Consider the following 23,463-nt stretch of genomic DNA (forward strand, 5'->3'; position numbering starts at 1 on the left):
AGTCGTATGCCAGACCGAATTCGTACTATGGATAGTTTAGAGTTCCGTTCCGTTTGTCATATTGTACGAATGGAGCATAATACCACGAAACACAAAAGCCATAAAACTATTCAAATTAGTAATCTTTCTCTGCTCCATGCCACCAACCTTCTCCTCTTTGTTTCCATTTAAAGTACGTCACAACATAACAGAGCCTGTAGAGCGGGCACTACGATCGTTCGGTGTGTAGAAAAACCATAAGAGAGAGAAACAGAACAAAACAAATAACACGGTACGGCGTATGTGGCGTTACAATAACAGAAAGCTAACATGGATATGCAAGATAGATAACGGATATTGTTAACAGATTCGGTAGATGGCCCAATACCAATACCAATCGGCATGCAGACACGTTTGGCTAATGGGACGGAAACCTATAATTAAGCGTAGCCGCGTACCAAACGGGATAAATAAAGAAGAAAAAAAAAACAAAACAGTAATAAGCAAACAAATTACAAAACATCCCAAACAAGAGTTAATTAATACGGTAATAATAGTAGGAAATGTTGAGAAAATGTTTAATTAGATTTTTATTGTTTATAGTGAACGTTAATGATCGTCCATTTTTTTTAAAAGGCGCAAACGATATGTGCCTCGTTCGGGAATGTTAGGCTTCAGTATGTTTGCAGCTGTTCTTGTGTTTGCATTAGTGAGTGATCTTCCGCTGATCGGGTGTATATGTAGATACCTTTTTAAGTAAGTTTCAAGACTATTGATTAATGATTTCTTTCCGTTTTAGACCTCGATCCGGATGTGGCCATCGGTGGAGATGCGCCAGAATATCGGTACCCGTTCATGGTGCAGTTGCAACAGTTTATGGTCGTTAGCTACGTACATCACTGCGGTGGATCGTTACTAACGGCGAGCTACATCCTTACGGCAGCACACTGTACCACCGAGGTTTTAAAGCTGCAAGCCCAAGCTGGCACAGTGTGGAGTAATTCAAAGGTTGAAGGACAACGAAGAAACGTCATACGTATGTTGGGCCACAGTCGCTACATTCAGGATGGTACTACCGGACCGTACGATATTGGGCTAGCCTTGGTAGAGGAACCATTCCTAGTAGATGGTGTTAATGTCGGCATCATTCCACTACTGCCAGATTATTACGTACATCCTTCAGAGACGGATGTGATGGGTTTTGGAAAGATCGATCTCGATGATACACTGCCCGATCGGTTGCGAGTTGTTCGCTGCAGCCTTCATCCTTCGAACGACTGCGAGAATGATGCACGGACGGATGCGTTCTGTGTAGGAAGTGCGGGCGCGACCGCCTGTCAGGGTGATTCCGGTGGTCCCGTAGTGGGAACGATCGACGGTGTTGATTGGTTGGTTGGTTTGGTTTCTCATGGCAAGCAGGAATGTGGGTCGGGACCAATCATTTGTACGGATGTAAAGTTTTATGAGGATTGGATAAAGGAAGCAGTACACAATTTAACGTTCGATACTGATGAGGCAGTTAGTACGAATTGAAACCATTTTGTTTGTTTAAAAAGATAATTTAAAATATAACTTTATTGTAACATTTAAACATTTAACTTAAAACAACACAAAATTACATAACACAAAAGCTGGTTTTGTCCTCAATTGTGCATTCGGTAACCTATTGAACTTAGTAATTAATAATTGTAAAACAAGCAATTCGACAGCAACGCACGTAATCGATTGACAATTGCAGTCCGGAATTGAAACGGATAGCAAGACCAAAAAAAAAAGCTCAATCAACGCGTATCATTGCAACTAACGTAATTAACCACACGCGGAATGGTTCACCGAGCATGATATAAATTAAATAAAGCGATGCACGACAACATCGTTGGGAGGAGAAGCAACAAAAAAAAAAACAGACGGTTTGGTCAACTTCAAACAGATATTTGAACACAATTTTTCAATTTCAAGCGTGTTGAAATTCGTTTCCCTCCGCCTTTTTTTGTTACCTATTAACACGCCTAACTAGGTCTCTAAATAGGTTCAATGTTACTTTTACCGATTTATGTTTGAGGTTGATTACCGGTTGCGGTATAAAATATTGACAGAACAGGCAACAGAATGTTTCATTCGAGCAAAAGGTACAATTAATGTTTACCATGTTTTTGATTTAAAAAAAATGAAATAAAACTACTAAAAGATATATAAAGATGGAGAGAGTAAGAGGAGAGAGCCGTTGGTAACCACAAACACTCTGTTGTGCACATTGTTTATCAACATTATAGCACTGTTTTCCCTTTTGTTTCTTGTTGCCCCGTTTTTATATGCCGCGCACTGTTTTCAGTTCAGATGAATGAATATCGTGGTGGACTTTTCGTGGATCGTTGCACCGTCCCTTCCGCTATCGTTGGGTCAGGTTTAATTCCGCCCCCCGGTTGCATTGTTCCCATCCTGGTTGGTTCGTTTAATTTGGATGCTGCATTCTGCTGGTGGAAAGTAAGGAGAGAGAGACACAAAAAAAAACACCAAAGTACGCACAACAGTGTCCACGTTAATTAGGTTAATTATTTGGAATACAATTTATCACCCACTGGTGGGGGGTGGGCAATTGCAACATACCTGCCCGTATGGGGTGGTGGACTGGGTGTTATTTTTCGACCAAACACCATTATCCTTCAATGAGTCGGTGGCCGGTACTGAAGTCGGGCCGGATGAATGATGGACGCGTGTCAGGGCAAACTTTTGCTGCTCGTACGTGCGTCGCATCGCGAGTGCTCGATTGCGCTGCCAGCGGAAGTAGATGAAGGTGGCCAGACCGATAAACAGCAGCGTTACGAGTAGGATCAGCAGGATCAGGTTGTTGTTGGTGGTGAGCATAAAGACGGGCAGACAACCGACCAGCAGCAGCAATATAATGGCCAGCGCGAAGAAGATGCCTGCCTTGTAGCAACCGTAGCGTTTCTCTGATAAGCAGGGGGAGTGGAGGGGGGAAAAAATTAGGTCACAATGAAATGGCAGATGGAACTGATCGGTTTTTGGATGGAGAATTAGCACAAAGACAACGGTGGCGTGTAAATGGCTTTATTGCTTTGTGCAACTTTGCAGCTGACAGTTGTCACGGGTAGCTTGATAGAGCGGTGAAAGAACGTGACCAAATGTGCATTTTCGATTGTGGAATACGGAAGACGGTCGTAATCGCAGCAATATGGTTCTTATAGACTATTCATTGGTTGGTTTTACTGTATTTATTTCTATATCAAATTCTTTATTAATCTAACATTGGAACAATTTTTTTTTCGATTTATGGATAATCAAAGTCTTGCTTCTCGGTCTGTTCTAGTATATCTAGCTGTGTCTGGATGTAGTCAAGTGTCTCCAACAGCTCAAACCGTCCTTCATAGAGCTGCTTAACCGTCAGCAATGTTCTAACTGCTTCAATGAAATATCTCTGATCAAGCCCAACTGATGCATTGTAGCGCTGCTTTACTTCGTCGATCATGCGGGATCTATCGGATGGATCAAACTCAGCTGCAAGGCCGGCTACTCCGGACAACTCTTCGATGACTAGAAGAAACTGGTCCATCTCGCTTGCAATTAGAATCGAGATGTTATCTGAAATTTGAGACTCCTCCGATCCAGTGCGGTTGAAGTCGAAATGTTCTCCAGAGGAAGGTAATAGAAGACTTCTAGCAGAATCGTCGTTATCAGTAATGTTGAAAGCTTGAAGATACTCATTTCCACTGTTGTTTTCTTGAAGAGATATTTTTGAATCCTCTCTGCTTTCTTGGAATTCATGTGGATGTACATTTTCTTCCTCCCAGTCTTCGTTTTCCGATTCGTTATTATCAAGAATTCTTACCAAGGTACTTTCCTGTTGCGAATTGTGTTCTGGGAACACTTCGGTACCCAGCAGCATGTTTTCTGGGAGTGCTTCGGTACCCAGCTGTTCGTCGTATTTTAAATATTCTACCTCCAGCCCAATTGCTTGATTACCTTTCCACTCTCTCTTCATGTCTCGTTCGAGATTCTCTATCAATTCGTTGGTATCATCAACGGGTTTCTTTACCATCCACAGTCGACGCAATGTGCGTATCAGAATAGGTGCAAGTAGTCTATAATCATTCGCAAGCTGTACCTGTTTCTGATCAGGGACGGTTCCATCGGTTCCGATGCGGGAGAGCTCTACGAATCCTTTCTCTCTACGAAGTTTACGTTCCAACTGTTCGAGGAGCTCCTGGTTGGTAATACGCTCCAAGGCACTTTTAAACACGGGACTTCCGAAAGCCCACGGACGTCGATAGGCGCGAAGAACCTTCGCAAGGTAATATAGCTCAAGTAGAACCTTTCGCTCGTTTCGCTTTCGTGTAAGTAGTGTTCTTGATTCATCCTCAACCTCGGATGTCACTTCATACCACTCGTTCTGAGCATCACTTTCACTTGGATCGATCGATTGTATTAGCACTTCTCGCTTTCGACGTGAAATTATGAATCCCTCTGTTACGGAGTGTATAAAAACGACCAACAACAAGAGGTAAGATGCTCTCATTTTGACGATCTGAAGGAGACTACTGCTGATAGGTGGACACAACTTAACCACAACCTCATAATACAACAGGTAGAGAACCAGAGAAACTCAAGAAAATTTAAGACTACCCCTGTTCGTTGGACTAATCAATCTTTTCTTTCATACCTACCTGGAATAATTATTCTCGTTACCTAAAAAGTCGTTACGAAGAAACCTCACAGTAAATGGTTTTATTTTTACCTCAGTTTCGTGTGGAAGATTAAGCCATTATTTTTATTAACAATTTTTTTATGCTATATACATGACTGGAACGCAAACTAAAATTAGGGCACAAATACTTTCCCAACCAGTGTTCCCACCCACTTCCAAAAATTTCGTTTCACATCTGGAAAGCCGTCTATACGCGGAACGCGCCTTACCGTATCATCTTTATCGTTCGGAGTTATCTTTATTTTCGCTTTTTAAATCCTCATCCTCTGTGGAATCTGCTGTTATGTTATCCCCTTCAAACATGTCCTGTTCTTCGTTTCTAAAACTGTCCTGTGCCATTTCGCTATTCACGCCATAATTGCGTGCGAAATAATCATCTTCCTTTGGTTCCACTTCCTTCGGTGCTATCTTTTCTTCTCGTGCTTCATTTTCAAGCTGCGACTGCAGGAATTCAAGGGCAGCGAGCAGATCAATCCGACCACGGCTGAGTTCCTTCGTGTTGAGTAGCTTGAACATTGCCTTAACGAGATCCCGCTGATCTAGTCCGATTGTGGGTGAAAAGCCCTGGTTTACCCAACCGATCATACGCGTCCGGTCGGCACGATCGAACTCCTCCGATACACCATGCACACCGGATAATTCCTCGACCAGGAGCAAAAATTTATCCAGCTCGATTGCGATCAACTCTCGGGCAGCTCGTTCAATCTGTTCGTTGAGAACCGACGCGGATGGAGGTACCTCGGACACTGTTGTCGTTTGTTGAATAATTACGACCGGAACTTGTTGTTGCTGTTGCTGATGGTGCTGTCTTCGACGGTTGTTATTGCGACGCCCTTCAATATCATCAGAAGGAGCATTTGCGTACTGTTGCTCGTCGAAGTTGTAGGGAGGTGTCTCGGTTGTATCTACAAGCGCTCCAAGTACCATATCCTCTGGGATGTCTTCCGGGACGTTCTCTGGTGCTTCTTGTTCCGCATTGTTCCAAGGTGTTTCCGTTTCGGCATCAACATTATCCTCTTTGTTGTCTATGAGGGCTTCAAACACCATATCCTCTGGAATGTCTGCAATGTCTTCAGGATTTACCTCGTGTGGTTGTTCCGTATCGACGGTGGCAGGATCTGTAGAGACGTCTAACGCCTTTTCTTCATCCTCTTCTAGATTACCACTCAAAAACTGTCCCACAACCATATCTTCCGGAATGTCACCATCAGCATCAGCGCTGGATTCGTCCGATGCCGCGAAATTAACTAACGGAGGAAGCGTTACTTCTTCGGACACATAAAGTTCCTCTTCTTGAACTGAAAGAGGTTCCGGTTCTTCATGTTTTTCACTCAACGATTCAAACACCATATCCTCGGGAATAGGTTCTTCACCCGCCTGTACAACTTCCGGTTCCAACTCTTCGAAAAATACCTCATTCTGGTCATCAATTAAATTTACCGGCTCGTGTTCATCTAGCACATGCTGAACGGGGACCTCCGTGTCACCAATCTCGATGACATCTCCTGCATCGGTTGGACCATAAACAGTAGCCCACAAAGACGATGACGGTTTATATCCCGGGAATAAATTGTAGTACGTTTCGGAATCGAAAGCTTGCGGACGAGGTCCCCACTGGATGGGTTGTGGTTCCCATTCCGTTTCCTTCACATCAGCCCACTGATATCCTTGCTGAAGATCATTCTCACTTTCTTTTACAGGTTCAACTGGGAGCTGAGATACTTCTACCTGATCCGGTGCCAGGTGAACCACATCAATCTCGTTATCTTCGTAATATACTGGATTTTTATGCGCCTTGATGTGCTGTTCCGGTACGTTCACTGCAACGACTCCGTCACCTTTCAAGCTTTTCACCGCATGCTGTAAACTTTGCCACTCTCGCTGCTGATCACGAAGCAGTTCTCCAATCACGTCCTCCTTATCGCTGATATCTAACCCTCCAGCGCCGTGTTTTAGAGTCAAAATTTTACGTAACGTTCGCACCACAATAGGGGCCAGTAGTCTATAATCATTCGCAAGCTGAACATGCATTCGATCAGGGACGGTTCCATCGGTTCCAATGCGGGAGAGCTCTTCGAATCCTTTCTCTCTGCGAAGTTTACGTTCCAACTGTTCGAGAAGTTCCTGGTTGGTAATACGATCGAGGGCACTTTTAAACACGGGACTTCCGAAAGCCCACGGACGTCTATAGGCGCGGAGAACCTTCGCAAGGTAATATAGCTCAAGTAGAACCTTTCTTTCGTTTCGTTTTCTTGTAAGTAGTGTTCTTGATTCATCCTCGTCCTCGGATGTCACTTCGTACCATCCGTTGTGGACATCACTTTCACTTGGATCGAGTGATTGTATGAGCACTTCTCGTTTGTGACGTGACAAAACGTATCCTTTCGCACTGGATGCGGCACATAAACACCAAAGCACCACCGTAATAAGCCTCATCGTGGAGCAGTACACCGCAGAAGAAGTTTGACAACGAACTAAAGCAAAAATATATTTAGAGCTTTAATTTATAGCGAATTTTAATGGCTTGTGTTTAAAGCCAGTGTACCTGTTGGGAATATTCTTAGCTATCTATATGTCCGTTAAATGCTTTCTCTTAACGACGTATTAACAGGTACGTACTGTCTAGAAATATTCCCAAACATCAGTGCATGAGGTAACGCCTTCGGTTTTTGATAAAAACGTTTTGTATTCCGTTGCAACCAAAAGAAGATGTACCCGTTTTGTTCGTGTTTTCCCCATGTTCTATTATTACAACGTGTATTTAGCCTGTGGCAACAAGGAGTTCAGTTTTTCAACCAGAGTTTCTTCCCAGGTTGATTACAATTTTCACTAGGCTATAATAGACTAATGTTCTAATGCAACCTTCGATCAGGAACATCGTCCACATAGGGCAACACAAAACATCCACATTCAAAAGATGTACGTTACATTAATTAAAACCGAATGCACTCACTCACTGGATGCATTGAATGTGTGTCTCTTTGTTCCGAAACTCTCCCATTATCGAACGGTCATCCAATTTCCATCCCTTGGCTGTACGGCTTTTTGAACTATTAACGGAAGGAATCGGTTCCTTTTAGCGACCCAGCAACAGTTTCACATCGTTCCGATCCGGTTCCGGAGTCACACTGGACTAATTAAAACCTATATTTTCTGCTGACCGAAATTCAACCGAACGAACGTGGCGTTCATCCTGTAATCAGTAGAATAAAAAGCCGAACTAACGAAGGCAAAGACAAGGTAGTAAGGTGGGAGCACAGGGTGGGACTAAATTACAGGACGCTTTTGCCCGTTGGTCTGCTTTTGTGCCACACTTGCCATTGAGTTTCCGGAGTTATCTTCGTGCCTCGGTGACATCCGGTGTTTGTGCGGGAGGACCACCGAATGGATGGAACCCGGGGGGGTATCCGGGTACACGAAATTTATTCTTTTCAATATCATCTCCCCAACAAACAAAAAAAAACTCCCCACGAACCCCACGATGGACGAGGATGGACATTCATTTTGGTACGATTTTGTAACATGTTTCGACAAATGTTCCACGCCACCTACGGAAAGGCGAACGACGACAACGGTTTGCTCTCCACTTTGGGTGCCTACCCGGTTTCCCGGGGAGGTTAAAGTTCGCCCGTTTGGGAAGCCATTGGACAGGTTCGGGTTCTGCCTTAAAGGGTCGGGTTTTTATTGCGCACCGTTTGGCTTGGACGATGGACACAGTGCGACGACATCACGTGGACAAAGAAGAAAAAAAACACAGACGGAGACGAACTTTTAATTACAATCCTGGCCGAAAGTACAAAGGCCGGAATGTATGGGAACGATATGGGACACGTGGCGCCGGATCAGGAGCGAAGCAAACGCACCATTGTCGCCAGTTGTGTCACGCTTTTCGGGCATACAGCTTTGTGTGTGCACTTTGAAGACAGAAGCTTCGGTAGCTGCTGTTGGGTTCACATCATCGTGGCTCGAAAAAGTCAAAGGATAAGTGAGAGGTTAATTTGGGAGCAGAAGAAGTAAAAAAAAGACCCATTCCATTCCTCGAATCTGCCTGTACCCATTTGGTCACTTTTCCTTTCACGCTTTTCCGTGTCCATTTTCTCATCAATTTTCTTGTCCGTCTGGCTGTCCGGTTTTCCGGTGTGTGTCTGTGTGTGTTTTGCTTGCGATGGCTCGTCAAAGCGTGCGAGCGTACAACTTATCATACGACAGCGGGACACGGTTCTTTTTTTCGATCGGTCCGGTTTTGCTCGTTGCCACAAAAGAAAAGCTATGTTGTACAACTGTTGATATGTCACCGGGTTATGTTCATTCAATTCGCTTTTTTTTCTTCCCTTTTTGGGAGGTGGACGGTGCCGGTGGCGTCTCATCATCCATCCGATTGGACGGATTAATTAGTGACGACGGGTGAGAACATTGCATTGATTGCTGTTAAACAGCGTGGCAAACGGGTAGGGTAGAATTAAATAAAACCAACTTTGTTAATACATCGACTTGAGAAGAAGTTTAGAGAGATTGTTTTTGGGTACAATAAAGTTAATAGCACATTGAAACTTAAGACAATGGTGGTTGTCATATGAAATAAAAATGTTTTCGGAAGAGAATGTGAAAAGAGAGTTTTTGGGATTTTGTTTTATTTTCCCTATAGAATTTCAGTGTACTAAAATTGTGTCGAAAGTTAAGTATTTGTATTATAACAACAGCCACAGTTAGCTATCATTGTTTTTATTGTCTTTCGTAGAGCAGTTAAGAGTTGCCTTTTTTATTAAACAGGTTAATAACTTAATTGCGAACGTAAATGTCCAAAGACCACAGTTGAAGCTTTTCAAAAGGATAAATTTATTTAATTTTAATACCCAACATTCAGCCTTTATGATTTTATTATACCAATGTGTGCCTTCAGGATTGGTTTTTGTTTTCTAATGACGATTACATTATAATTTAAAATTTAATTATTTGAAGAATTTATAAATTTAATGAAATCAAAAATTATCAAATTGCTTCAAACTATAAAAAATAGCTACTGCAGTCAATGTAATTGTTTTCCGGATGATAATAAGTGACAATAAAAAAGAAAGATGCGCACATTCCGTATATCAATCAGAAATTAAAAAAAGTAACATTTTTTTTTGTTAAATTACAATTAAACACCTTTGATTTGATGTTCAAACTATTATTCTTCTTCGAGGATTGACCGAGCTACAGCGAATGATCTTCGGATTCTAAATGCGCAGCGCTTTAGTGTAGCTCATAGTACATAACCCTTATTCGATCCCACCAAATCTACTATTTTATTTTCCTATTAGTAGACAGGAAAATAAAATTGTTTTGAATTAGTTCCCATAACGCATTACAAAAAATAGTGCTCAAATATAATTGAAGTCATAGAATTAAATTCAATTGATTTACTTACTAGTAATACTAATTTTAACTAACAAGCCCAGTTAAAAGTTTTTAATTGTGTAATTTATTAATCTACAGATATTTTTATAAAACTTTAAAAAAGAATATTTTAAAAAAGCATGACCGTTCTGTAAAAATATATAAAAAACAGTTTTTAGAACATTTTTAGTACAAAAAACTACAAGTAATAAAGCCATCCAGATCATTCATGTTAGCGCAAACGATAATGGTCGCACTAGATCGAAACATTTGCACACGATTGAGAGAGCTTGTCTCGAGTCGGTTTGGCTAATTAAGAAACATAACCAACCTGTCCTGTAAACGTTCCTAAACATCCCTGTGCGAATCGTTCACGGACAGCGCCATCGGTCGGTAGCGAAATTTCGATTTAACGCTCGCTTGCGCGCTCGCCTCCCGGTAACGATGGTGCAATGTCGCGAATTTGCATTCCCCGGCAACGGTTCGCCCTTCCGCCCCATGGGCCATTTAGTACAATGTGGGACGTCGTAGCGGGCGGGCGGGTGAAAATCGTCATCATAAAAGCAACAGTCACCGGCGCCGTCGGTCCGCTGCTAGGTGACCGACTTACTGGACGTACCGGTCCCAGAAGGCCAAACCGTTGTTGCCGCTTGTTGACGGTGCATCGGTATTAATTTCGGTGCACAGCCGACCGACAACATATGTTCGTAATGGTGTAACGATGGTCGGGCCAGAAGAGAGTGTCGTCTTGTAGAGTCGTTTTTGCCACGACCTTACATCGGATGGATTGTCCCATTTTCCGGACTTCCACCATCGCGGAAACATGAATCCGCCGCAGCACAGTGACATGGCTGCTGCGCATAGTTACGGGGCTTGCCGAATGGGAGGGGTCCGAAAATGGGTGAGACAAGTTTCGAGTGGTCCAACCCAATTCTCGGACCACCACGGTACGGTACGGTGCGAAATGGAATTTATTGGATAACGAGTATCGGTTTAGCCGGCGGTTGGTGTGATGTTTGGTGAGGTTAGGTTTAACAAGTTTCTAATCAGCCCAGACCGGTGGTGTACGATGGCAGTACGGTTTGTTGGTAGAAGCCGGTGTGATGTAGTAGTAGTTCTGACAAAGTCCATTACACTCACAGCTCGGACGGCTCGAATACTCGATATATTCCACGATCCACCCCTTAAGGCGTTGGGAGTAGATTTTATTGTCGTGGAATAATTTAACATAAAAGTTCGGTTCCAAAATTGAGTGCCATTTCATTGGGCACAGTAAACCGAGTACCACTTAGTATGTTGTGCAATAAAAATGAAGGTAAAGTACATGGAGCTCAAATTAATGTCCGAAGTTACACTCAGCCTTGCGTACCTGTGCCAGCAAATTGATGGTTGTGCAACACATTTTTTCCTCTCGTCACGTTTTACTAACCTCAAAACAAACCTTCTCCTTGATGTGATACAAAGCAACACAGAAAAAAAAATGGCAATAAACTGTGCCGTCCAACTATGCGACCACCGGCATTTCGATTGCAGCAAATGGTGACAGCGGGGTGCAACAATTTGCTGCCCCATGCAAAAAAGAGAAGAGATAATCTTCATCCCAGTGAAAGCAGCGATACGACAGTACGGACCGACGAAACGACGAAAGTGCACATTCATCGAAGTCGTCGATGTAAAGCTCAGCGTCGCAAACCATGCACGCAGTGGCCATGTTGAACGTTACCTCGGCAACGAACGGGCGCAGGGTTATTTACTGTACCTGTTACGTGGGTATTGCTGTCCGGTCCGGTGGAACTTCCGCTTCCGTGGCCAGATCGATCGGCAAAGGAACAACAGGACACCGGGCAGGGCATTTTGTGGAATTGGTTCGGTTCGCTGTAATTGGTTTCGCACTGACACTGACTACGACGCAGAAAGATAAAGAAAATGGATGCAAGCCAGCCTACTAGCTGTTGCTGCTGCTGCTGCTGACCAGGCGTAACAGCTCCCTTGTTGGCAGTTGTTGGACGGTTGTGCTGTTGATGTTCACAATTAGATGCGCCAAGCGCATTATGTCTCCCGCAATTCGTTGGATCTTTGGAACTATTTTAGTTGACGTTTTCAACGTATCGTTTGCTGCTGGAAGAGTCGCCACTTCTGGAACTCTCTACACTTAAATCGACTATTCGGGAAGTCCAATTAGTCGTGTACACGTTTGCACCGAGCACAGAACACGATCATCCGGAGACATTTCAAAACACTCAAAGGGTGTTCCCACTAATTATCACTCGTCTGTCACTTTGCGGACAGCTAGTCGTAGTAGACTGGATGTACTGACATTCTTCCAAAAAACTTAACTGTCACATTGCTGTCACCATGGATACACACACAACGCACAACTCTTGTATGATTTCTTCGCAAAACAAAGCTCACCGAAACAGAACCAAAAGTGAAGAGAAGGTTAGGTAGGTATAGCACGCTTTTTGGAATTTTGCACAACACACAGAACCTTTCGAAAAAAGACAACGCCAAGCTGCGCGTGTATTTGTGCAGCGATCAACGTAGCCAAGCTGCAACAAAACTACCCAAAAGTAGCTAAGACGCCCTCGATGGCGGGTTCGGTAACGGTTGTTTTTTTCGGGGTGGTTTGCGTCGCTGGAAATGAAATCTCGTGGCGCGTTCGTGTCTAGCCTAAAACGGGGTAGCAGTTTTTGAGCAAATCACAACCCAACGAGGTTGTAAAATGTGGGCCACTGTATGCAGTAGCTCTGAAACCTTGAAGGGAACGTCCGTAAATACAACTGAACTGCCGTGCGTAAACAATACCACCGTACGCAAAACTCACTGTACGCGATCGTACAGCCGGCACCCAAAAACGGGAACGACTACGATGGGTACGATTCGAGCAACCGAGCAAAACTGGGAAAGTTGTGTGTGCGCGCGCGCTTCGTCTGAACGGACAAGTTCGTGGCATTAGATAATTCCCTCACGGTTTTGCCGATCGCTTTGAAGATCACGCTGCTGTCACGGTGTGGCTGTGATCTCTGTCTTTCATACAGCGTGCTGGTGTTCGGCTTTTGGGGGCGAGAAGACATCCGTAGCGACTGGCATCCCCCCTCCCACTAGTCACCCCGCGCTACCGATTCCATCTTGGGGTGGTGACGTTTCTCTCCCAAGTTGACGGGAGCGTGAGAGTACATTTCTGGAATATATCGAGATCTTCACGATCTAACAGCTGACAAGCAAATGAGCTGCTGGCGCAGTTCCGTTGCGCGTACGCTTGAAAGCTTAACCCCCTGGCTACTGCTTTTCGCTCTTCTTGCTCATTCTGATTTTTTTCTGTTCGTGTTTGGTGTGTTTCTTTCCGAGCTGAGGTTTTTGTTGTTGACGTGGGCAAATTCCAAACCAGAATAAAAACCCCCCACAAGTGGGCCACCGTAGGGATAGGGCTTGTGACAGGTGTTTCCCCCCTTTTCGAGGAGTGGAAGAAAAGATGAAAAAAAAACAGACAACGAACCCGATCAAGACCTAGCCAGTTGAATGTAGGTGAAAAAGATGTCGATAGACGAAATTTTAGCCTTCTCCTAGCACACCGACCGTAGCGTAGGGTCAAGGCGAATGGGAATGGCAAAAAACAAAACCCCATCGTTGCTGGAATGTTGCTGGAGAAGTTTTGGGTGCAGGTGCGCCACGCAAGAAAGCTTCACTGCACGGTGGGATTTGGCGCGTTCGCCTGCGGTTATAATGTTTGGTGGAAAAAGATAACCATAATTGTGGAGATTCGGGCATTGCAAGTGCTTTCCTTTTAACAACCAAATAAATGGCCCTTTCGCTGTGTGGGTATATAAATTCTCACCCGTTTTAGTTTGTTTTGCCACTTCCAGCTCAACCGGTCAACGTAACGGGGTTTAAAGATCGGTTCGAATAGCTTTTTGTTTGTTTATCTGTTTGGTGTTTTATTTCCCTTTCTCTGGTGTAAACCTTAACCATTGCCGACGTAAAGGTTACACGCTATCACACGGTTACATGCTATTCGTTTAATAAGCTAGTTACAATATGATAGAAAGTAGTTGAAAAAATGTTTACAAAGTGGGTTAGTTTGAGGATTTTTTCGAAATATTTAAATGAGAAGTTTATACGCTGAATGCGACTCAAAAGACTTGTCCTGGGAAAAGCTTTTTTCTTGATCTTCAGAGTATGCAAGAGCGAACCGGAGACTTACATTGATGATATCGTCTTGGAGACCTTTTTGGGGTGGTGGATTTGTTGCAACTTTTGATCAAACTTTTGAACAAATGGTCTGTGTTTTATTTAATGTACACACTAGATTCTGGAAAAGCTCTCGTACGTAGGAAATAGATATGGAGTTCTTAAAAACCTCTGTGCTTTAAATTTTATTCAAAACTCAAGTCTTTAAGACTGATTTTCTCAGATAAATGTTTTGTAAAATTTCTGATTAGAAGAATGTTGGAGTCACTCTAATGGTGAGATTTTAGGTTTTCAAGAATATCAGTGTTATTTTGTAAATCAATTTAATCAAATTATCACCAACATTTTTTCAATCCCAAGCACCAAGTTGAATAATAATAGTTATAATAACATAAAGTCTATCCTGTTATAAGGTACTTACCGTGTTTTATCGAATATAGAACGCCCTTTTTGCTAATAGAAAAATGATGAATTAATGCCTGCACATAATACTTTGACAGTTATCAGCAACCGCACAGAGCAACAGTGCACAAGGTGTGTTCAAATAAAAATTTGCATATATTTATAAAAACTTATAATCAAAAGACGTAAATGTCTAAAATAATAAAAACATTCGTACATAGTTCAGTTTAAGCTAGAAGTTGTTAAATTTGGCAATAGAACACAGCTTGGAAAAATTAGGACTTTTCTCATTCCTTGGAGGAAATGAGGCTTTCCAAAATCTTCAACAAAGAAAAAAAGACGAAGAGGCCTCAGCATGAACTTAAACGAAAATACCCTGAGCTTGAAAAAGATCTACACGAAGATTATGCATCACAAATCCATAATGGTAGGTGTCTACACAGGCATTAACGACTTTGTTTACCGGTAGGACTTTTTTCCTTCTGAAAATGGTTACAAACTTTTGGTGCACGCTTTTCTCGATAAAATGTGGTCCTTACTTATCGTTAAAAGCCGGCGTGATATTATAAAACTCTCACATAATGAAAAAAGGAGAAAATGCAATTTACTAAAAAAAACGGTGTCATTTTATTGGAATTTGATTTCTTATTACGTCTAACTCACTCATGAAGAACAATATTCTACTATTAGATTTATTTTCTATTTTTGCCATATATTCATTCTCGTTCACTTAAAAACAAACACACTCACAACTTACATTAAACTATTTCTACGTCTTTGCTATGTACAGTATAGACTGGCAAAACTGTCCTACAGCCAGACCTCATCCACCATCGCTTACAACACCTCTGCCCGGTTCGGTTCGATCGTAACGCGCGCGTACGGACTCGTTGGACCGACCATCCGCAACTGTACGTGTGGTTTTGGCCGAATAGCTCTCACTATCAAGTAGATACCGATCGATATAAGCACAATTAACAAAATCGCTAACAGCACATTAAACACGGTGTAGATCCAAAACTGTTCCGCCCGACACTGGAACTGATGCGGTTCAACCATGCCGAACCGTTTCTCACGCAACGCGTTCGGTTTGACGCAGATCCCGAGTATCATCAAGTTCGGTAGCTCACGCAACCAACGCAACTGACAATCGCAACGTAACGGTGCACCACGGATGTCAAGGAGGCGCAAATTCTCGAACGCAAACTTTAGCGTGGAATTAAGCGTCCGGATGTTGGTCCCTTTCAGGATGAAACGTTTCAGCTGCGTATCCGTTTCGTTGCGCACAACGTTTTGACCGAAAACGTGTGGATGGATGGTGGAAAGGTTACGGGATCCTTGAAAGTTCAACGTGGACAGTCGGGGCAAACCGTACAGGGCGTACTCCTCCACCGTGTAGAGGATGGGCATATCTTGCAGGGTGAGCGATTCGAGATGTAACAGATGGGGCAGAAACTTCGCCGGAAGACTACGGATCGGAGTGCCACTAATGTCCAGGTGGGTGAGCTGTTTGGGAAGCTTGGTAAGTTGCTGTAACCGGTTGTATCCGAGCAGGGCACGCTCAAGACCAACGCCACTGGAGAGATTGATGTCGGTAAGGTTACAACGTTGCATCTCCAGTATGGCCAGCCGGTTAGAGACACCGAGCCGCAAGTACAGGTCAGCCTCGGTCCGGTTGAAGAACGTACCGAGCGAATTGTTCGATAGGATGAGATGTCTCAGATTTAGTACGTTCGAGAATGCGTTCACCTCAATCAAACCGATACGATTACTACTCAGATCGAGCAGCTTAAGGTTGCCCAGCCCGGCCAATGCATCGGTGGTGAGTGTCTCGATGCGATTACTGCTTAGATCCAGTTCCTCAAGAAACGTCACATTGGTAAACACCTTATCGGGAATGGTCGTTATCTGGTTGTGTCCGATGTTTAGCTTACGAAGCTTATCCCCACTGAGGCGCGGCACGAACGTTAGACCATTATGGGATAGGTCTAAACTATTTGTACCCAGGGGTAACTTTTCATTATCCTGCGATTGAAGATCCTGCCAGAACTCATCGCCAAGCTGATGTCTCCTGCAATCGATCGCTACCTCCGGCAGACCCATAGGCGTATTGTGCACATCGCAATCACAGTACTGATCACCATCCACATCGGTCGGGTCCTGCAGTGGCTTTTTAAAGTGACAAAGATGCGAAACGATAACACGTACGTCCGGTACGTCCGTAACCGGTACGACCGAATCTTCCTCCTGAGCACGTAACACTTGCACGTAGACGACAAGAACGAACAGCAACAGCGTGCGGTTCATTTTCAGTGACACTTTCGCTTTTCGCTAGATCTAATCACTAACAGGCAGTTTGGTGACTTTTCATTAAAAATTATCACAGCACAAATCAAATATTTGGCCACGGGCGGGTCGCTTTTACCATTCCCAAACCGACCCCGACACTACGTGACCGCAACACTTGCGTAAGGAAAATAATTAGTTTTCCACAACGTACAACAAATATTAGCACCACGGCGGAGGGAATTGTTCCAGTTCGGTAATGAAGGTGCTTTCTTATCACAGATTCAGTAAAAAACGGTATTGATTTTTCACTGCAGCTAGTCTATCTGGGCTTCAAATTTGAAGGCACAATATTGGGTCCGGGACGTTGATTAAAATCAACCCAAAGTTCACTAACGTCAACCACACACTGTTTGGTCTCCAGTTCGTCCAGTTCCAGGTGGATCTTATAATGCGCACATTTAAAAAAAACCTCTTCCCTTCCCGCTTTGGCGTGTTGCGTTACGTGTTATCTTTTGGCTTGATAATACGTAACATGAAATAAAGAATGCGAGGCAGAGCGTTGCAACGACCTCGGTGCGATATCGGCAACTGATTATTCAGGGGTTCCTCCGCTGAAGCTTGTCCAAGGGTTGGTTCTTATCAGTGCTCTCCGTGTACAGTGATGTTGGTGTTTGTTTAAGCAATCGTCACCGCACAGGAAGTGTGTGTGTTAGTGTGGTTTCGTGAAAAATGCAACTGATTCATGCGGACATCCGGAGGTACGTTCCAAGAAGTGGGCAATCGAGAAAGGTGACAGATGGTTTCCGTACGATTATTAGCACCATGGTGTACCATCCTCGTCGGTAGATGTTATCTAAAGTTTTAATCCATTCGATAAAGTTCGATGGTGTTGGACAAGGGCCACCGATATGGACAAGACTATCGTTTGTTTGGTGCGAAATATTTTTCACGATTCTGCGCTTATCAGCAGCTGTATTACTTTTTTTTCTGCGCTGCAAATTTGGAAAGCAGCTGCAGAATAGTGGGGTTTATTTTTGGTTTAAAAACCGTTTGCCCACGTTTGAAATATGTTTGTATGCGTTTGATCACCTTTAGTTTCTCTTTAGCGAATTCTTCTAGATAACTTCAATCAACTTAATGACTTTGAGCTAAGTTCAACAGAGAAAAATTCATTCTTTTTTTTCGATGAAGAACTAAATAAAATTCAACTCTCGTGGAACGGGTCGAGTGGCTACACATTTCATGCCTAACTGGAACTCCTAAATTTATGAGAATTTTGTATCTTCAATTCTGATATCTGGTTGGACTACGCAGAATTGTAAGTTTTACCCTTCTAATAATATATCTTCCTGAATAAAGGGGCTTGATCTTTTGATGCCAAAGTCACCATAATGTTAATAAAGACGAGTTCCAGTATCGCTTCTAGAACTGTGTGGCGTTAGGTTAACGTCTACGATAAGCCATTTGCAGAGTTTCGTGCGCCTAGATGTATGCAATATTATTATCAAACACGTGTTTTAAACCTAAAGAGGCTTTGAACCTCAGATTTGTGATCAATAGTGTATATTTGTCTGGAAAGATTCGAAAACACAATCATAACATTCGTTTTGTCTTGAGAATTTGCTCAATGAGATAACTTTCTTCAAAAACGACTAGTTTTATCATTTCTGATACCAGTAGATCATCTTCAAAAACGTTGGTTGACGTCCTTTCACTAATGACTGTATGGATTTCGTAGGCGTATTATTATTATTTTTGATTTTTAAAAAATTGTTTTACACGAGTTACATGAATTACTAAAAACTGTATGGATTTTTTATGTTTAAAATATACTTTTATTTTTATTTATTTTTCCTGTTTCTTGTATGTAATCATCTCTACAATCTTTTATTTCGGCCTCAATGTATTCATCTGAACGAAATAATCTTTTCGCATCATGCAAAAATCTCTTACCATGATGAAAGACCACGTGTGCAAAAGAAATTTATATATAAAAATATCTTGTTTTAAAATGGACAAACATTCCTTTTATACCTTCCGTTGATATTCGTGTGGTACTGACCTAATGGAATAGCCCATCTTTTTTTTAGGATTTTTATAGGAAAGAGAAAAAAAAAGAAAAATCTTTGCCCTTCTTGCGTCATATCACCTTCATCGATTATTACCGTTAATTAGTTTGTGAGAAGTGTATTAGATATCGTCAATAATACGTAATATATCAAGCCTTTTAATTGATTGCATACTTTTAGGCACGCCACACAAAATTACATACTTTCTGGCGTTCCGTGGCTATGATTTTAAAAAATCGCTAAAATTACTACTATACACATAATTGAATTATGCTTTAGCAAGCATAACATATTTTATCGCATTAAATTTTCCGCCTCTCTTGCGGAAAGATTACCTGAAACAAAACGAAACTCGAAACAATCGAATAATCCAATCGGGATAATTAATTCCTGTCTAACCATTGCAACAACTCCTTTCTGATGCGACAGCACGACCAATCGACCGGGTCACAGAAGACACGTGTACAATGTATTTCCCCCCTTTTTGCCAGCCCTTTTATTGTTACCCTAGGGCCTGGAACCGGTCCACCATAGTAATACACCAACCATCCGAAAGCGAATTGCGATGCTGGAAGACAAAAGCTGTCAATCTGTGGCGCACAAAAACGTGACGCATGTTATCACAGTGTGTCCCATATCGGGAGGTCGGGTGCGATCTGATGCGATTGATGTGAATATTGCCTTTTCCGGGCAAAATGGATTTATTCACTGTCGGCTTTTGTTTCGCACACGGCACGGCAGCTTCTGTCCGGTGGTTAGCTCGGGTTTTAATAGGTTACATAAATAAGACCCGTACAGTGAGTTCTGTCGCCGTCTTATCGGGTTGTCGGGACGGGGATGCGAATGGTAGCCGAGATCTCGAGAAAGAACGGGGGCGGGGAGGTTGGGAAAACATGTCATTTGTTACGGTTACATTGTAACACTAAGCGTCAAGATGAGACACGCAAAACGGTGAAGCAACGAAGCTGAAAGTTACCTCTTTTCCAAGGCACTGATTGCATGCTGTGCGTGCGTGGAAGATGTGGATAAGCAGCGACAGTCCCGTGCTGAGGGGTCCATTTTTCTTCACAACCCATCCCAATCAATGGAAGGAGAGATTGATGGAAATTCCATCAAGGCTGGTTTTGGACGTGGCAGGAAAAAGGGTGTCATCATTGTTCCCCGTTGGCATGTTCGTGCAGGTGTTGCAATTGATTTTACACCGACCGAAGGACAATGTCCACAGTGCAGTGACATGAAACTGTATCTTGTCCTGGTGAATCTTGACTCTCAATGCAGGGTGACCCATCTTTGGGTTAAAATCCAATTATTAATTATGTACATGCGTAATGGGAATACATTTGCTTAACTGCGAGAAACCCTTCGCATGAACAAAGACGAATCTGTGCCGGATAAACTTTAATTGATGTGAAATGAAACCTCTGCGGACTGGGCAGTGAGTTGGATGAATTCACTGAACTGGTTTAAATGCTCTTTAATTGATTAGTGTTTGATTTCACGTATTTTTAATCACTATAATTAGTTGCGGGATAATAACATAAGTATTGGTTATTTGTTTCGCTTAATAATTGTTTCTATTGGTGATTTTGATAATAAAGGCCATATGGTTTTTTTAATTTTTATTCCACAGGAAACCCTTCCACACCTAGTTGTTGAGAATTTCGGTTTCAAGTATGTCATTTGTAATGCTCAATGCAGCAGTATCTCAAAACGTAGCGATTCAGCTTAGCAAATGCTTCGTCATGAAAAACTTTCCCTTTATTGCACCTCCGGCGATGGTAAGAAAAGTCCCTCCAATAACGCTGGGAAGGATTTTTTTTTCTTCAAATTCCTGCAACGCTCCATCATCATGCCTGTCGTGCTAAAAACAACAATAACATCCGAAACGAGAGTGTCTTCATGGTTCTTCTACGACAATAGCAGAACCGTTTTCACCCGGATCACCCGTAGTGGGTGTTAGACAGTTTCCCAGATCCGGCCAAACGATGCCCTCTCTTTGACGGGGTAATTTTGACAGCCTTTTGAAGATGTGCAACCATGCGCAACACAATGCAAATAGTGCAGCTGGGCTTGGATCGGGCAAGGATCCTCCAGCTTCGGCTTCATAACCCGAGCAGTTTTCGCAAAATTGGCTAAGATATGGCACCGGGGGAAGGGCATGGAAACCGTGTCTTTTCTTTTCCCGGGCTAGGAAAACCCGTCCGTCACCGTACGGAACAATGGATGTCCGTTGTCGAAAATGGTTCGTTATCGAAATTTTGTGCACGACGGTAGTTCACAAGCTTTAAACCACGGAAACAGCAAAACGGAGATGCATAGATGAAGCATCTCGAGGGCATTTCGAGGGCAATATTGTTCCAGGGGGTTTTTTTTTGTTGTTGATTATGCAAAGAAAGTGAACAGAGACGGCAAATGAATGGCAAATGAAAACGGGAGATAGAAGTTTGGCGTTTTTGCGAATGATACGGATGTGCTTGAAAATTTAATTAGTATACTTGTTAGTACAAACAGATATACACAAAGAGAGAGAGAGAGAGATGGAATTATGTATGGAAAAGTAAATCTTAAGCAGACGATAAGTAAGATTAAAATTAAATATAAGATGGTGGAAGATAGCGAGGAAGTGAGTGAAAAAGCAAAGAGAAAATAGAAAAAAGAGAAAGAAAGAGAAAGAGAGAGAGAGAGAGAGAGAGAGAGAAAGAGAAAGTGAAAATAAAAAAAAACAGTAAATGAAACATCAAATCAATATAAAGTGCTGGCCACGTATTATGTATCGCATTGCATACATTTAGGGAGATTAATTGTTGCTAGTCTGAAGCTACTTTGCTGAGTTAATTTTATTTATTTTTTTTAAATTCGCCATCAAACAACATTCTAAAAGTTTATCAATTATTAAAACAAGTTTTAAATAAAGTATCAAAAAATAATCCTCCAGCAATTTGCGGCGCTTTGACTCTTCCATAATTTAAAGTTAAAGCTTTCTCAATTTAAAGTATTTTCGTTTTCGTGCGTTCTCAAAGTAAAGAAACAATAAAACATTAAAAGCATTTAAAGAAAACTTTCTATCAATAAAAAAATGATTGAAAAACAGGGAAAAATGATCAATTGCATAACTTTAGGAGTCAAATACCTTTTCCCGAAATGATATGTAACCATTTCTCGAGAGCCATTATTGTTGTGATGGTAAAAATCCTTTGCATCCTACATCTGCATACCATTAAGCATGCTGTAGCCAAAAGTGTGGAGAAAGGTAATGTTACCATATGCAGGTGATAAATGGTACACTGCAATGGTTTGCACCACTTCCTTAGCGACATTTGCACAACGAACGGCCAGTGCATTTGTAGTGCAGTAAAAAAAAGCGAGCAAAAGTCATAGTAGCTGCCGGTCATAATCCTACTGCATAATCAGTGACGGCCGACCAACAGTAACTTTTTGCAGTTGCGCTTTTGTGCCGACAATCTCGCTCGCTACAGCGGCCCAAGATGATGATAAACGAACGAACGAAGTATTATGCGCTGACTGTTGAATAGCCTTTTCTCGAGATGAAGCTATTTGACACATGGCACTTCACAATACTGTCGGTCTAATGATGTTATTCGTTTATACGGGTGTGTTTGGGGGGGGGGGGGGGGGGGGGGGGGCACTAAACTTTACGTAAAGTAGCACATTGCCTTTTATTTTGCAGTAATTATCCTGCCAGGAGTTTGGTGAAAATGCCTTTTTTATCATGTAATAAATGTTTCTTTTATTTAACTTCTTCAAACAACATTAGATCGTTTCGTTCACAATGAGGAGTTCAATAAAATGACTAAAAAACTCAATAATTAAATAATCAACTTCTAAAGATTCTGGTATTGATCGTGATAGCACTCGTATGCATGGAATGCCGTTTCACAGGGATCCTCCTTCTGTACAGCGCACTGCTCAAGCATTTCGTCGATCTTGACTCGCTCGTAATCCTTCTCCAGCGCCGTCGCAATCGCTTCCAGCTGCAGCTGTCCCTTCGCATCGATAAAGTTCTCCTTCTCGAAGAAACATTTCATGAAACATTTCGCCGTACGATCGTTCGCGGAAAGATCACCGTCGCGCAGCTTTGTCAGCGAATCGGCACCGATGCCCGTTTCTGCCATACATTCGAGTGCGAAAATGCTTACCATTTTCTGCTGGCGTAATGTGAATGCCTAACGATTGGGTGAGAGAATCGAGCCGATTAATGGAAGTGTTTGTGTACTGTACCTTACAAGGAACGTTGAAATATTTCACCGCGTGTGTATACTTACATTTACGGACGCCACTAGGAGGAATGGTACGATGAAAGTGGACACAGAGAGCTGCATTGTGGAAATAGATTACTTAGAAGAGGCTCCAATGAATTGTATTGAAACTTGGCAATGTTCTGATAGCCCACTGACCTAATCCAATGCATTATAT

The 23,463-nt window shown here is 42.5% G+C and overlaps 4 protein-coding genes across 6 annotated transcripts; 1 reads left to right on the forward strand and 3 right to left on the reverse strand.

Moving 5' to 3' along the window:
* Nucleotides 1–561: 561 nt before the first annotated feature.
* Nucleotides 562–1,609, forward strand: LOC125769818 (lectizyme-like). 2 transcript variants are annotated; one of them, XM_049438700.1, is made up of 2 exons: nucleotides 562–719; nucleotides 779–1,609. In XM_049438700.1, exons 1-2 carry the CDS (start codon nucleotides 644–646, stop codon nucleotides 1,510–1,512), a joined length of 810 nt encoding a protein of 269 aa, XP_049294657.1. In that variant the 5' UTR covers nucleotides 562–643; the 3' UTR covers nucleotides 1,513–1,609. The 2 variants fall into 2 exon arrangements, with proteins under 2 accessions (XP_049294657.1, XP_049294658.1); XM_049438701.1 differs by having other exon boundaries at nucleotides 584–688.
* LOC125769821 (uncharacterized) lies at nucleotides 1,609–12,730 on the reverse strand. 2 transcript variants are annotated; one of them, XM_049438704.1, is made up of 3 exons: nucleotides 11,841–12,730; nucleotides 2,587–2,930; nucleotides 1,609–2,453 (listed from the first exon to the last, which is right to left on the reverse strand). In XM_049438704.1, the coding sequence occupies exons 1-3, from the start codon at nucleotides 11,932–11,934 to the stop codon at nucleotides 2,313–2,315; spliced, it is 579 nt and encodes a 192-aa protein (XP_049294661.1). In that variant the 5' UTR covers nucleotides 11,935–12,730; the 3' UTR covers nucleotides 1,609–2,312. The 2 variants fall into 2 exon arrangements, with proteins under 2 accessions (XP_049294661.1, XP_049294662.1); XM_049438705.1 differs by having other exon boundaries at nucleotides 1,611–2,450.
* Nucleotides 12,731–15,281: 2,551 nt separating this feature from the next.
* Nucleotides 15,282–17,973, reverse strand: LOC125769808 (leucine-rich repeat neuronal protein 3-like). Its single transcript, XM_049438683.1, has one exon. The coding sequence runs from the start codon at nucleotides 16,976–16,978 to the stop codon at nucleotides 15,509–15,511; it is 1,470 nt and encodes a 489-aa protein (XP_049294640.1). The 5' UTR covers nucleotides 16,979–17,973; the 3' UTR covers nucleotides 15,282–15,508.
* Nucleotides 17,974–22,815: 4,842 nt separating this feature from the next.
* LOC125769830 (general odorant-binding protein 69a-like) lies at nucleotides 22,816–23,463 on the reverse strand. The gene is made up of 2 exons (XM_049438717.1): nucleotides 23,313–23,463; nucleotides 22,816–23,213 (listed from the first exon to the last, which is right to left on the reverse strand). Exons 1-2 carry the CDS (start codon nucleotides 23,367–23,369, stop codon nucleotides 22,872–22,874), a joined length of 399 nt encoding a protein of 132 aa, XP_049294674.1. The 5' UTR covers nucleotides 23,370–23,463; the 3' UTR covers nucleotides 22,816–22,871.

This window comes from Anopheles funestus, chromosome 3RL (genome assembly GCF_943734845.2).
Source record: "Anopheles funestus chromosome 3RL, idAnoFuneDA-416_04, whole genome shotgun sequence".
Classification (NCBI taxonomy): Eukaryota; Metazoa; Arthropoda; class Insecta; order Diptera; family Culicidae; genus Anopheles; species Anopheles funestus.